Raw genomic sequence first — 15,143 nt, 5'->3', positions numbered from 1 at the left:
GCACCTACAGACAGATAAATATGGGCATTATGGGTGTCCAACCCTGGCCAGAACTTTGAGGCTTAGATTGAACGTAGAGCAGAGATGGAAGCAGTACCAAGGCACTGCCAGCAGTCACAGCAGCTAAAAATAGCATGGCAAAGTAGTTAATGCAGTAAAAAAAGCAGGAACTATGAGAAAGTAATGAAAAACAGAGTGAAAAAAGTCTGAAAACGAGCTCACTGGCTGTGAAAAGTTTAAATATACAAGCTTTGTGCTTACGCAAATGGCCACAGCAACTGCTCTACTACCCACCCACCGTCCTAACAAGAGCCGCACTCTATTACTTCCAAAATATTCAAAGAACACACAGAGTGTAACCAGCCCATGGGCTGTCCCCTCGGGGGGGGGTTGGGGTGGGGGGGTGTCACATTCTTCAACTAACATGGAAGAAAGTTCAAGAACTGCTGGGGGAAAAAAAAAAAAAAAAAAAAATCCATCCCCTCTCCCCTCCCAGTTTCATGTGTCAGCACTGGGATCCAAACCAGACCCCCATTTCTAGAGCAAAACCATTTAGGGACCATTCCATAGGGTTTAAAAAAGTACACTGATGAACTGCATCAAGCTGTAGGTAACTGCCGTCTTTAAGGGTATGTGATTCTGCCAAGGCAGAACACGATATCCTTCCTCCTCAGTTTACTAGAGGAACTGTGGACATGTGGTCTTTTGCCACAGTTGCAGAGATTTACATGAATTGCAAATAAATATGATTATCCAGCCACATTATCCCATACACTTAATGGCATTAAAAAATTTCCTCATTTCAGAAGCATGCCTCAATCTGGTAATCTGGTCTACAAAAATACATGTTAGAAGAATATTAAAACCTCTTTGCAAAGATTGTATGAAAGACAGAGATCAAAAGGGACACAGGTCAAGGGTTTGACAAAGCACCACAGGACAAGTTTCCAGCTGGACACTTGTGCGGGTGACCCTCAAAAAGCAGGGCTTCGACATGAGATAAAACAATCCACAAGAAATGCTCAAAACAAAAATAACAAGTTTTTAATTTACATATTCCACAGAAAGCAGTTACAACGCTCTCTTCTACACAGCAATGATCCCTTGTAATGTGCCACAGCGATTTTTATTCAAATATAAACAGTACTGGAAAAGCTGGGCAGGTTTTCCTCGGGACAGAAGTCTGGACCTTGTTAAGCTTCACAGTTTACCCATGGCAAGTGGCATCTCACCGCACCCCATGTTATTGTGATGAGCGCTTCTGATCAGAGGTATCCTCGTTGGGCAGTACAGAAGTGTTGGAAGAAAAACCTCCCCTCGTGACGATGGCACACGTATGCTGTGTTTTATCAAGAGCTGTATGTCCTTGTGACAACCCCTCACAGTGCCCGATAATCCCCTCAAACCCGGGACTGGTCCCCACACCGCGGCTTTACTCGGCCTTTTGTCTAACAGAAATTCGTTCAGTCAGGACAGAGGCATAGAGTTTCAGCCAGGCGTATGTGACACCCAGAGCACAGTACACAGAGGTCAGCAACAGAGGGATGAAAGGAAAGTGCCGTTTCCAGGGGGTCAGAGGAAATATAATTTCACAGAAGATTTCCAAAGGCACGAGTTGGACGAGGTAGATGGTTTCAAGCCAGTTAAGGAGAGGCCTCTCTCTCCTGTCAGAGGAATTTAAAAAAAAAAAAAAAAAATACTGTTAAAATACATGATGGTAACTAAAACCAACTATTCCGTTTTTCACCTATCACTGGTGACCAGTGCAAAAAATATCCCCCATTAGTTCACAATAAGGCTTTAAATAACAATTTAAAGTTTCAGTAGGAAAAAACCCAGAGTAATAACAGAGTACAGCTAATTTCCTTATCACATGGCTTTTACACCAGGTTCCAAGATGCCTTGGAGTCTAAGTAGAAATCTCATCAGCTGCTCTGCTTCACCTCACATCATTTCAGTGAACAACTGAAAAGAGACCTTCACACACACACTTGTTCCACCAGAGATGTTCGACGTCCAAAGACTGAAAATGTCAGATTTATCTTAACCTCTTCCCTCAAGCTTTCTGTAGGATGTACTATGAGCCAATCTCTCTTCCAAAGGACACTGGTGGTAGGGCTTTGCCTACAGGTAGTTTACGGGGGAATTCATGTTCTTTTGGAAGGAATTTGTTTGAGAAAGTTAGGAACAAGAAATTTGCAAAAGCTCCATCTCTAGACAGAAACTAAGCTCCTGCAGTGGTTTTTAGTTAGAACTCTTGAGACAGAATGATTGATTTCTGGAATACTAAGGGGGGAAAAGCAGTCTGAAAGAGGATCACCTACAAAAAGCAGGTAACTGAAGTACTAAATACAGGCTTATAGCATTTCTGACATCCTTCAGTACAGCTTGGTTTTGCCATGAGAAGTTTGGGAAATAGGAAAGTGGAGACTACAGGGGTTATAAGGATAAGTGCTATCTTTGGTCAAGTGGGTAACAGATCAACGGCCTGTAAAAAATACACAGGACAGTTTGGGCAATTACATGTTCTGTCAACCAAGTTTTTGCAGGGGATGTCGACAAGTTACAGCTTCTAAGTGTATGTTATTTATAACCTGTCCCTTCCACACATTAAAATACTAAGCACTACTGCAAAAAAAAGACAGTAATATTTATAACTGCTGGTAAACAGTCTCCAGGTAACTCACTGTAATAACTGTTCCAATACTGAATTAAATCCTCACAGGCTACAGCACTACAACTTTGTGCTTGAACAGCACATCAAACAGGTGGGGATACACAGCCTGCAGGGACTAACCGAGCAGCTGTCACAATTCAAACCTAACAAGGATAAGCTATAATAATCCTAACTTAAGCCTTGCCTCCTGAGAACAGAGACAGCAGCATCTTTTGACTAGTAACACTTCAGTTTGATACTTCAGCATTGGTTTTCTGTGCTGTTTGTCCCTTACAACACCACCATTCCCAGTAGACAGAAGAAATGGTTTTGTTCTTGGCTTTGGGAACAAGTTTCTTTAATTACCTGAATAGAGATTTCAACGAAGAGAAGCTATAAACAGTAAACAGCAGCATAAGCAGTATTTTAATTGGAAGTTCTGAAATACAAAGAACATAACACACTTTCAAAATTAATTATAAAATCCTTTTGCCACATAAATTGCAGTATCTTTAAATCCTACTAGTCACACTTGCATTGTCCAACTTAATTATTTTCTCCAAACAGAACTAAACATTTTACTGCTTAGGACATCTAAAAATAAGCATAGATATTTACTAAAGCAAATGCCAACCATTTGCAACACACTTGCTTCAATTATCTATAAACATACTGAACACACTAATTATAATTACAATTTAAGATAGCACTGGAAATACGGTTTTTCTATTCAAAAGAAATCAGAAATCACTGGGAAGCTTAAAACAAAAGTGACAGCCAAATCAGTGCTATCTAGTTCTAGGCTCCAGGCTAGATAAAAATTAAGTAATAGAGAAGGCAGAAGTTTCTCATTTCTAAAGGCAGCAGCTTCACTATTGCAAATAAGCGGCATTATCAGACCAGAAGGGCGTGAGTGTCTGGATTTGAACTCTCCCAGAAGGATGACAATCAATACAGTGTCATAGCCTTGTCCTGGCTATGATGGCCTAGGGTTTAAGTGAAGCAAGCAGACTCTTAATTAATTGAAAGGGGAGGAGGGGGAGGAAGGAAGGAAGGAACAGCTTTTGGTCACAAAGACAAATCTGTCCCTACACATACTTCATTTAACTGATGCTGCTGTGTGATTTTTTTTTAGTTTAAGCACATTACCAACAGCATGACGGAGCAGCTGCCAGGTTTGTGGTTTCAGATTGTCTTAACCATGTGAAGCAAAAGTGATAATGTTAGACAGGGAATTTTCTACAACTGTGGCAGAATGAGGGATAACAAATATTGACTATGACAATTTCCCATCTCTTTCAACTTAAAGCCTGTGCCTCTTCCACAGCTGCTTAAACCAACATTTCTTTTCACTAATTGAGAGTTTGTATTTATGGAAACAGGCTGACATACAGCCTCTTGCAACTTCCAATGTATTACATAAAATAATCCAAAACAATTACCTGCACGTCATCTCTAGGAAAAACCCCAAAGCAGCAAGATGAAAGCACAGAAAGAAGGAAAACACTTTACCTGGTGGCGTGAACAGCAATGGGAAAAGTGAGAAATGCCCTGTTGTTGTCAGAATCAAGTAGATGCCAGCATCCTTCGCTCTCTGAACAGACAACAAGCTAAAAATGACAAGAATTTGTTATGCTTTTGTCTTTTAGCAAAGAAACTTAATTTCAGCAAAACACTACACAATTCACAAGAGACTGAAGAACAGGTCAAATAGAGTTTCATAACACGCCAGTCCCTCCAAACACTGGACCTGTGGTGAAGTTTCCTGCTTCCATGTCATGTGGCCTCAAAGATAAAAAATGCAGGAAAAAAAATCAACCAGGAAACCCTCCCAACAGAAAACCACATGCCCACTGAACACACACATCAGAAGGGCCTGGAGTTTTCTACAAATGGTCTTTTTCCTTTGCCAGCTGGTTGCCAACATTGTCATCCCTGCTTCGCCTCCTTCCTTTTGTTTTTTCCAATGCCAATTCCCCACCTCTCACAAGCCTCACTTCAAGAGTTTAAACATCACTAAGTCTCAAGGACTTAAAAGAACAAGGAAAACACAGTTTGTAGTAATATCGGTCAGGCAGCTTATGAACTATAGCCTCACTTCTACCCTAAATCAGGTATAAAGTCCTTTTAGTAGAAACTGTGCATTGTTCTTGTCAAGCATAGTGCAGAAGGTCCCTTTCCTCAGTTGGCTCCTGAACAATCTACGTAGCTTTTTAAATATGAACCACAGCACTCATCAAGGCTTGAACTGCCCAGCAGCTAAAAGGCTACAGTATTTTTATATTTGTCCCTGCCAGAATAGATCTCTAAACTTAACTATTCAGAGAGAAAAAGAACTAAATCAACTACAAACACTTGCCAAGCTTGAGTATGACAGCAGCGGCAAATGCTTCAAGCCAGGCAAGCCAATTAATTTTTCTCTTTAAAAGGCAAAGCCACAAGACACACAACAAATAGGTCTTGGACTTTTTGGGTGTAATGAACGTGCTGCAGAAATGCAGTAATAACAGTGGGGGAAGGAAAAGGCCTAAGAAAGCAGCCTGCTTTTGTCCACCATGTCACATGGGTGAAATGTTTTATCAAGCCTGCTCCCAAGCTGTCACTGAGAAAAGGAGGCTTCAAGGGGAAGCTAAATGAATTCTTTTAAGAGCTGTGGGTCCACATGCAGCCTAAAGTCTGAACCCCATTCTTTCACAAGCACAGTTTGTTTTGGTTTTTGTTTTGGGAATTATTTTTTTTTGCATTATTCTAAAAGCCATCAAGCATCTGAATCAAAACAGAGATTTTCTGTATACTATGCATCTTAACACAGCTCAGCATTCAAAGAGACACAAAGGAGTATGCAGTGGCAAGGCCTGCGTGTCAGACTCCTAAACTGATTGCTTAATCATCGCAACACCATACGCTTCTGTTCTTCCGATCATCCGTAAGTTAGTACAAAGCTTTGCTGTGCCCCACAGAGCTGATACAGGAATTGGCTACTACAAATAAAGCTCTACTTAAAGCTTCTGTCTATGCAAACTATTGTAAAGTATATGCCAGTGTTAGTATGTCATAAAAGATACTGTTCATTTAACACCGCACCAGTTTCCTACATACGCTATACTAGCATCAGCACATTCCATTGCAAAGGCGGCCATATGTTATTATGCCTGAAATTAATCTACTTGAAGGGCACTAAAACTTTACAGCTTAAGGCATTCTATAAACATGTTCATTTTCTGAAATATACTGAAAACAAAGAGATCCTATTTGATGATTCCTGAACAAGGGGCTGCAGGTTCAGTTTGGCCAACTACTATGTACAAAATTCACTTACCTTAAAGGCAGAATAGCAAGGAGTATTGCTTTTTCATGCACATGCCAGCCAAACATGAAGGAGCTCAACGCACAAAGAACAAGGCACTGTAGAAAGCCTCTGGGCCCTTGAGGTTTAAACCAAAGACAGAAAACAGAGGGCTAGAAACAACAGGCAAAAACAGGACTTCAGTGAAAAGTCTGGCAATCCTGAACACAAGCCATTGTCCAATGAGAGTTTTTTCAATGTTAATAAACACCACTACACCCAGTTTGTGCTTGTGTGGCACTAGCATTATATAGCACTGGAGGAACTGAATCTCTCTGGATGTACGAGTAGAGCCTTAAGGACTTCATCAGTATAACAGGAGGGAAAAAGTAGACTGAAAGACTACAGCCAACTCCCTGTTATTTGTGTTGCAAGAACTGTCTTTGAGTCTAAGCCACCAAACTCATTTTATCGAAGTTACTACATAAAGGTGTTGAAACAAAGATTTCCAGTTAAAGGCTAGGTGCTCATTAGAGAAAGACTCTGTATCCAAGTAATTACTTATTGAACCTTCAATTCTTTGCTTGTCACATGAAGAACACTATGCTTACCTGTAGCTTATGCTGTTAGGAACACCGTAAGCTGCCCAAACAGTTCCATCGGTATCTCTACTCGCATCTTAGTTCAACTCGCTTATTACAAAAGGTTACTACTAGCTCAGCATGCACAGTGGTTTTGATCCAAGACTGCTTTTAATCTCTTAACTCTTCTAGAGGTGACACAGGCCATGTTTTCAGCCATACTTGAAGAAAGTAATATCGTGTATCAAGAAAGATATTAATTCCACATTTATCCTAGTAATTGGTTTTGTTTTTAAAGAAAACTTATTTGTTGCCCTGGAATTAAAATTCATGTGAAGTGCATGCTAATCAAATAAAATCTACAGGGGACAAAACACATCAAGTTTCCAAAAAATATTATTTGTTCTTACCAATATAGATATGAAAGTACAGATTAACGTTGCCAGTGGAGTCACAGAAGGGAGGACAGTATGCTGAAATTCTTGAACCAGCCCTCCTGTCATTGAAGCTTTAGGAATTTTTGTGGGATCAAGAAAATTACACCTTAAACCTAAAAATAAAACATAAAAAAGGCACAAACTGATAAATGTTAATGAAGAAAATGAAGTAGCTGAACTAAGTACATGGACAAGTCTTTTCTTTCTCTAAAGGACAGCAGAGAGGAAAGATTGATTTCTGACCTACTGGTGGAAGCTTATCATGCAGTGGATTATGTAGACAATCAGTGATTTAAGGCAATCCAAAAATGTAATGTATTACCTGAATTTCAAATGGGGAAGGAAGACTAAAATCCAGAGAGCTCTATCTGCATTTAGGCACCATATAGTAAGATTAGCATACTGTACCAAAAATTGTTAGTGCTTTATCCATGGCATTGTACAAAGCCCAGAAGTTAGGGGCCCAATAAGCATGGCAGAGGCCTCGCTTGAAAGGAAAAAGCCGTGAAATGACTTGAGGCAGCTGTCCCTATAGAAAACAAAAAAGAAAGAAAGAAATGGTCTCTTTAGATGAGACATGGTTTATATTTTTATGACAATTTTCTAAGAGTTCAGGGGAATGACAGGTGAAAAGGGGGTTATTACCAATACTATGAAGGGGCCCAGTGAAAGAGCAGAAACAAGACAGACAATCAATCCCAGAAGAGTTACATGAAGCAAGCTGAAACTTCTCCACTTCAGGGATCCATCTACAAGAAGCAAACAGATTATGAAAGCAGTTACTGTTACAAGTGGAGAGGGAGACAAAACATTCCACACTAATAGTGAATTGCTAGCACCTATCTAAAAGAAACGTACAGCCTTTTACATCAATACATTCAGTTGCTTCCTTCAACAGTTGGTTTGCATTTACTTTTTCCACATTGCAGGTCCTCATTATACAAACTTGCAGTATTTTCTCTTTCAAGAGAAGCACCTTCTCTGTTAATATGAGGAATATCAAACATGTTTTTCATTGCCAAGAAGTGGAGAGAAACTCAAAGGACTTTGAAATAGCTTCTGATGCTATCTAATCATTTCATAACCAGAATAATTCTTATGGCTTCAAACTGCCACCTGCCATTTGTTCATGTTGATTTTTCTTAATAAAGAACCCCCTCAAAACAGGAATTTTACAAAAATAAATAAATTTCAAAGATCTTTAAGGAACTTGCCAACCCTGCTACCCAAGTTGAATTTTCATTTGACCCACAGCCATTTCATTCCGATGGTATCTGCATGTCTCAGTCTTCCCCATACCCCACTAATTAACACAATCCCCCAAAAGTGAGCAAGGAAAAACCCATCTTACCTGCATTATTTGCAGTAAAACAATAGGATCGCAGCAAGTAAATGCCATATGCTGGGGCCACATACACGTAGATATGTTTGAAATGCAGAAGAACAGCAAAAAGAAGAGCGCCCTCCAAGTATCTTTTCTACAGGAAAAACAAAACAAATCCCAAGCTTTTCTACTTGTTCTCCCTTTGTAATAACATTTAATGGTCCTCTATTGTATTCCTAAGGTGACAGAACATTTATCATAGGCATGAAAAACAAATGAGTGTTTACATCAAATTACAAACTCAGTAGTGTTATGCACAACAGGTATGGAGGAGGACACTATGTCATCACACGATACTTGGAAAACTGGGATAGCCCTCACCTCCCCACAACTTCAGAGGTACATCTTCTAAGGACTAGTGACTTGGAAGAAGAAAAGATGGCAGGAAACCATGCCACGTTGCTGAGTTGTAACACAGAATTTAGCTTTTGTGGGGGGAAATGCAATGCTGCAGTATCAGCAAGCAATTATGGTGAGTTTCAAGTTCTCCTCTTCCCCCCAAACTAAAAAAATAATTAGACATCCATCTTAGCACCCCTCAACTTTGAGCTGCTCCCAATACCTTCAATATGAGCATCTCAATGAAGCTAATTAATGCACCTAAAATACGTACAGTGACAAACAGAAGAGCCACTCAAGTTTACCTGACATAGTCGGGCAACAGAAAGAAGCATCAGCCCAAACAGGAAGCCATTGTACTGGAAGTGAATATCTGAACTTGAGTCAAGAAAGGAATAAAGCAAGCTTTCTTTACTACTATCAGTCTTCTGGGGAAGACCCAAACTTACAAACAATAAATTCAAATTAAAATGGAACTTAAATCAAGAAAATAACCTTAAATTCACTCCACACAGACATGAAGTTATTATTTAACCATATTTGTAAGCACAGATACAAAATCTACTAATAGCAGTACATTATCTTGATGAAATGAAGCATAACAATCTGACCACATACGTATCATGCAACTTATATGATACAAACCAAAACAAATAAGAGGTTAATTCTCCACTTGTTGAACTTTTAAGTATTAGTTTCTGCCTCACATTCGTTAATGGATGGAGACAGCAGCCCTCACTTATCACCTACCACCTATAAGCAGGCAACTTAAACAAGGGCCAGGACAGAAAAAAACTAGTTCTTCCTACAAAATAGTTACTGTTGTTTTCCCCTTTTGTTCCCTCCTCAGCTAGATCAATGCACATTATGTCAATACTTTTCAGAGTTATTTTTATACCCTCTTCAAAAAGCCTTGCTAATTCTCATGTAATATTAACCACATAAAGCACTGCTAAGATTTTCCTTGCCATGGGACAAACTTAGAACCACACCCTGAAAAAAGAGGCTCTCTGCTAATAATTCTGTAGGCAAGCAGAGGAGGAGCAGCCAGCAGGAACAGGCATGTTGCTACCAGACTGGTCCTCCTGCAGTTCTGGCAAATTGGACCAAAAACTGGACGATTTCCATTTTGCCAAATAATAACTCTAATGAAAACATGAAGTTATTCAACTAACCCCAGGAACATAAACAGTAGTGTTACTTGCAGTGATAGTAATAATAATATTCATGGGTTTGTACCACATGCTATAACAGGTTATTAAAAAAAAAAAAACCCAACCCAAACCACAAACAACCCTCAACAGTTTGAAAGGATACGATCCACAATTAACAACCCAAAATTCCACAAGAGCAGAACAGCAAGAATAAATGTTGGTTTTTCCAGGATATCCTTTGCAGCTCGTTTCCCATCTACACATCTGCAGCACCTGAACAAGAGCAGAAGAAACAGAAGTCTTAATTGAAACGGCCAACAAAAACATTGTTGCTTTTAAGAGTTGAGAAGTACACTTAACCTGAAGAAAACTATTTTATTAAGATGGAAGGCAACGATAAAATTCTTGTTAAATTCATCAAGAGAAGACAGTGTCATGAATAAAGCTTAGCAAAAAAAGCATTTTAAATTTCAGTAGCTGTAGTATGTTCCACATGCTAAAGCTTACGTTAAGTAACTTAGTCTCAGGTACAAGTCTCACATTCAGTAATAAGTACAGTTGTCATAACCTGTTTACTATCAACTTCTCATGAATGAGCAACGTATTACTACACGTGGAGACAACATACCAAGTTGTATTTAGGGCCCTCAGTTGAACATTAAACTCTTAATGCCCCCCCCCCCCCAATATTATGAGCTATTTCTGTTGGTTAGAAACATCTTATTACTTCTTAGTGTGAAGCCATATGGTCCACATTATTTTTGAAGGTAAGGTTAGATCAGATTAAGAAGTTGTGGATGATTTGTGTTGAAATACTATTAGTAGAGCCATTTTAAGAAAGCCATCTCATTCATACATCTTTGAGTCAGAACAATAAAAGGAAAAAAGTCACAATGCAAAGCTAGCCCATTTCAAATAAAGTAAATAAAGGAGTATAGGTAGTGCTCCAGTTCAAGAGAGCTTTCTACCCAGATTTTGAGCAGACAGAACAGAATGAGGGAAGACTGTTTACAGCCAAATCATTAAGGCAGGCAACATATTTCTCAAAACATCTGCCCTGCACACACTCTTTAGGTGTAAGATAAACACTTCTTCACAAAGTCAGGGCACACTGAAAACATACAATCTTAATATTCTTAAATTAGACTTGGAATAATGAGTTTATCATCAAGAATACCAAAAATACTGGAGCGACTTTGCATATTTGATGATACTGGCATTTTGTCAGAAGTTTCCTTTATGCTTCTACTCTAGAACAACAGAGTAATAAGAAACATAACGGGAACACACAGTTGGGTGCACACAAGCTCTCTTGCAACTCCTGCAAAGTGAACCCAGCGACAGAAACAAAACACCTGTAACATGTGAAACAGCAGCTAATGTCTGAATGCGTACAAATCTGATCACATGTACAGCAATAGCTTCTCCAAGAACAAGCCATCTTGTGTTTAGCAGTGTGTTCCAAATTTCTCCCTGAATAGGTTAAAGCAACTTTGATATTTCCATGTATTTACAAGCTTATTCATACAAATAATTATTTGTTGTTACTCTAGAAAAGGTCCATATATTAAAGACTACCCACTTTCCCTAAAATTAGAATATTAAGACTTACTCACGAACTGCATATATGAAAAGGATATCTGTAAAGATGACAGAAAATCTTTGGAAGAAGATGGTTGCGCGACTGGTGTAATTTAGGTTTTCGATAACCAGCATCTTGGGGTCAAAGTACTTGGCAATGTGCGAAAGCGCATATTCAAACCAAGCAAAAAATGGTGGATAATCCAGGGTCCATTCCGAAGTTGCCTAAAGACAAAATAAGATTAAATAGGTTAACACAATCCATGCTGTTTACAGTTCTTCAGGTACAGTTCATCACAGTAAATCAGCTGATGTATTTTATCTCAGTGGCCTCTATTTAACAGAAACTACTTCACAATGAAGTAGCCAGCTGTATCATGCTGAACGTGATTTGAGCTGTAGTACTGGTAGAGGGATGGGACATCTCTTGATTAGTAGAAAGAAATGCCCCATACATTTTGTGTATCTGCACCTAACCAATATATAACTGCCTGTTCTTTATATATCAACTTACAGTAATAAGGCCAATATTAAAAAATCGCAATAAAATAGCTCACAGTGAATATTGGTCTACATTAGAGGAATCACCAGCACAATCAGCCTTGCTACAGTCTCAAAATTATTTTTACTCATTAGTCAACAAGTCTTAATTCTAATAAGACCTTATTAAGATCAAATAGTATTATTTGATCTTTTCCCATACAGACCATTATTATGCCCTGACCAACAGTTAACTTGTTAGCTGTGGAAACAGGAGAGGAGGAAACAGGAACAGAGCAGGTTGAGATGGGGTATATTTGTCAGCGTGCATGTTCCCAAATGCTTATGTTACACTGCTAAAAGGCATCCTATGCTTTGGCACTGGGATCACACTGGCATCTGCAGGAATTTCTTTTACAGTATTAGACCAGCCTGTCAGAAAGTTCTGAGCCGCACCAATTATTTAGTCCTGGATACACAGTTCCCAGACACTTATGTGGAAGAGTACTAGAGACTGATATTTACCCCAGAACTCAAGGAGATATTGTGAGATAGATTAAAACCCAATTGTGTAGGCTGAGTCTATCATAAACTTAAAGGCGATTCATCTAAATTAAAATCGATGCATGCTAGTAGCACACCAGCAGAGGCTCAAAACTTTACTACAATGACTGATTTCATAATGTATAGACCCGTTTATATGATTCATTCTTTACCATGATAACTGTGTATCATCAATGACAAGAGCGAAGACAGCAGCAATTTAAGACTACCATGCAACTTGCTCCTGCGTTACACAGCCTTTCTAATAACCCATGTGCCTTAATTGTCTTTTCCATTTCACCTTCGTAAGTACTAGCAGCTTCCCCAGACACTTCTCATTTTTTAACTAAATGCTACACAGAGCCAACAAATCATGACAGGTATGTTTCTGAACCACTGCTATACAGCTGCCAACCATCAGTATCCATGACGTTGTACGTTCTGCAGATAAAAGCTTTTCTCCTCTAACATTCACACAGGCTGACACACCCAATATGCCTGTAATTTATACACAGCTAAAAAACCCCAAACACGTACTTACTTCATAGTACCACTGAGAGAGGGGTAAGTTGTGAGTGATGGCAAGCCAATTCCTATGTACTTCAAAATCTGTGGAATAACTACAGAAGGTTTATGTTAAGAGTCACATACTTAAAGGAAAAACATTTCAGAGCACACTACCACAGGTAGATAAAAAGGAAGCCTACAATGATCCACTCTAGGGCATCTTCCAAGACTTTGATCAAGAAACTCGAACAGTAACAAAGATGCTCCATGAACTTTGTGCCAAGGACACACACAGGCGACTATAGGACCAGAATTATTTATAGCTCACCCTTTCCTGACATGTAATGCCAAAACTCCACGTTCTGACTGACTTTTTAATAGCAATTTGATTTTTTTTTTTTTTTCCTGGCGGAAGAAAGCTACAGCGCCTTTTAAAATTAAAAAGCGTTTATGTTTTAAAGCCGCCCCAGCTCCCCCGAAGAACAACCGAGCAGCATTGGCGGTAAGCGCCTTCAAACACTACTTCGAAGCGGCTCCCCACCGCCGAGAGGACGAGGAGACAGCACCAACCCGCTCCCCACAAGCACCCGAAGGAAATAGGGCCCTTCAGGACACCAGGCCCCCCTCAGGAACGGCGGCACCACGCCGGCCCCTGCCCCCCCTCCCCATCCCCGGCCGCCCTGAGGGGCGGTGGAAGCCAACCGCCAACCGCGGCGGGGGGGGGGGGGGCTGACAGGCCGTGTCCCCCCCCATACACAACCCCCCAGGGAAGCTCCTTACTAGGCGGGGATGAGGAGGCACTTGAGGAAGGACACGCCGAGCGCCAAAGCGCGGAACCAGCCGCGGCCGCCCGCCGCCGCCATGTCGCGCCCCCCCCCCAACTCCGCGCTGACAGAACCGCCGCGCATGCGCCGTACGGGCGGCGGCCCGCCGGCAACGTTTAAAGGCCACGGCCCCGCCCACGGCGGCGGGTGCGCATGCGCCGTGCCGCTCACACCCCCCCTTCCCGCTCAGCCGCCGCCTCGGGCGCAGCACTGCGCATGCGCGGGGGGGCTGTGTTGGGCGGGTGGTCTGTGAGGAGGGTTGCTCTGCGTGAGGGGGGGGGCGGCTTGGGTTTGGGTTTGGGTTTGGGGTTCAGGAGTGGGCTGGTGTTGGGCCTGAATGGTGTGGGGTTGGGTGGTGGTGGGCTGGGTTACGTGGGGTTGGGCCTGGGTGATGTGAGATCGGGTGGTGTGGGACCAGCAGTGAGGGTGGGGGGTTGGTGGTCCTGGGTGTTGTGGGGTTAGGTGGGTGTGGGACCATGTCTGGAGGTAGGGGGTGTTGGGGGGTGGTGTAGGACCGCTGTGGGGCTGGATTTGCAGCAGCCTGGGCTTGGGCTGCTCCTCGTGGCCAGCGTGTCAGTGAGGAGGAGGGGACAGGCTGTGGTGCCAGTTCCATGTTCATCGTTACTGGTCTCACACAGGGTTGGCATCACCTTAGCGCAGCCCCAAATCCATCCCTTCATGCTCCTCTGTATTTACTAGAGCCAAGAAATGCTGTTCCTACAGGGCTCAACTTCAGCCATTGCTTCTTTCAGGAGGCTCCCCTGTCCCTGGGATATGGTTAAAGAGATGGAGGGCTCTAGCTCACCCTGGATCTGCGTAATCTTTTAGGATCTCTCTCTGGATGCTCCTTTGCATCCCCTCTGCGATGTTGGGCAGGGTGCTGGGGAGCCCACCGTGCTGCTTGCCATCAGCACAGGCTTAACTGTGGCCATCTGGGACAGAGACCAGTGCCCACTCACGTGCCCAGAAACACGGTGTCTGTGGGTGAGTTAATGTTGGGTGAAGAGCATGGAGGAATTTATGGCAGCTCTCATGCCGACAGCTGCCTGGCACTGGGCAGAAGCCACTTCAACTTAGCTTACCTCTGCTTGAGGGAGGTGCCATCTCCAACCAGTGTCACTCGTGTCTGAGTCAGCTTCCAGGGATAAAGTGCTCTTTCAGAGGAAAAAGCTCAATTTTTTAATACCCAGAAGAAATTGCCAGCCTGTAGGGTGGATGCATGCAAGGCTGATGCCTTTTTGCTTCCTTACAGCAAACCTACACCTATCTAGCAATAGTACCTTGTAAGGGCTACATGAAATTATATAGATAATATTAAACTTATTTTTTTCCTGTACAGCAGCAATATATTATGGTTTGTTCAAACTCTGA

General features: G+C 41.5%; 1 protein-coding gene across 1 annotated transcript; it reads right to left on the bottom strand.

Moving 5' to 3' along the window:
- Window positions 1-1,022: 1,022 nt before the first annotated feature.
- ALG8 (ALG8 alpha-1,3-glucosyltransferase) lies at window positions 1,023-13,856 on the bottom strand. Its single transcript, XM_030042990.2, has 13 exons — window positions 13,729-13,856; window positions 12,983-13,061; window positions 11,450-11,643; window positions 10,001-10,110; window positions 8,989-9,056; window positions 8,312-8,438; window positions 7,606-7,709; window positions 7,369-7,489; window positions 6,934-7,073; window positions 5,976-6,115; window positions 4,169-4,266; window positions 3,023-3,095; window positions 1,023-1,664 (listed from the first exon to the last, which is right to left on the bottom strand). The coding sequence occupies exons 1-13, from the start codon at window positions 13,854-13,856 to the stop codon at window positions 1,433-1,435; spliced, it is 1,614 nt and encodes a 537-aa protein (XP_029898850.1). The 3' UTR covers window positions 1,023-1,432.
- Window positions 13,857-15,143: the final 1,287 nt, after the last annotated feature.

Source organism: Aquila chrysaetos, chromosome 19 (genome assembly GCF_900496995.4).
Source record: "Aquila chrysaetos chrysaetos chromosome 19, bAquChr1.4, whole genome shotgun sequence".
NCBI classification, from domain to species: Eukaryota; Metazoa; Chordata; class Aves; order Accipitriformes; family Accipitridae; genus Aquila; species Aquila chrysaetos.
The sequence above is the reverse complement of the archived record's forward strand: the minus strand, read 5'-3'. Positions and strand labels throughout refer to the sequence as shown.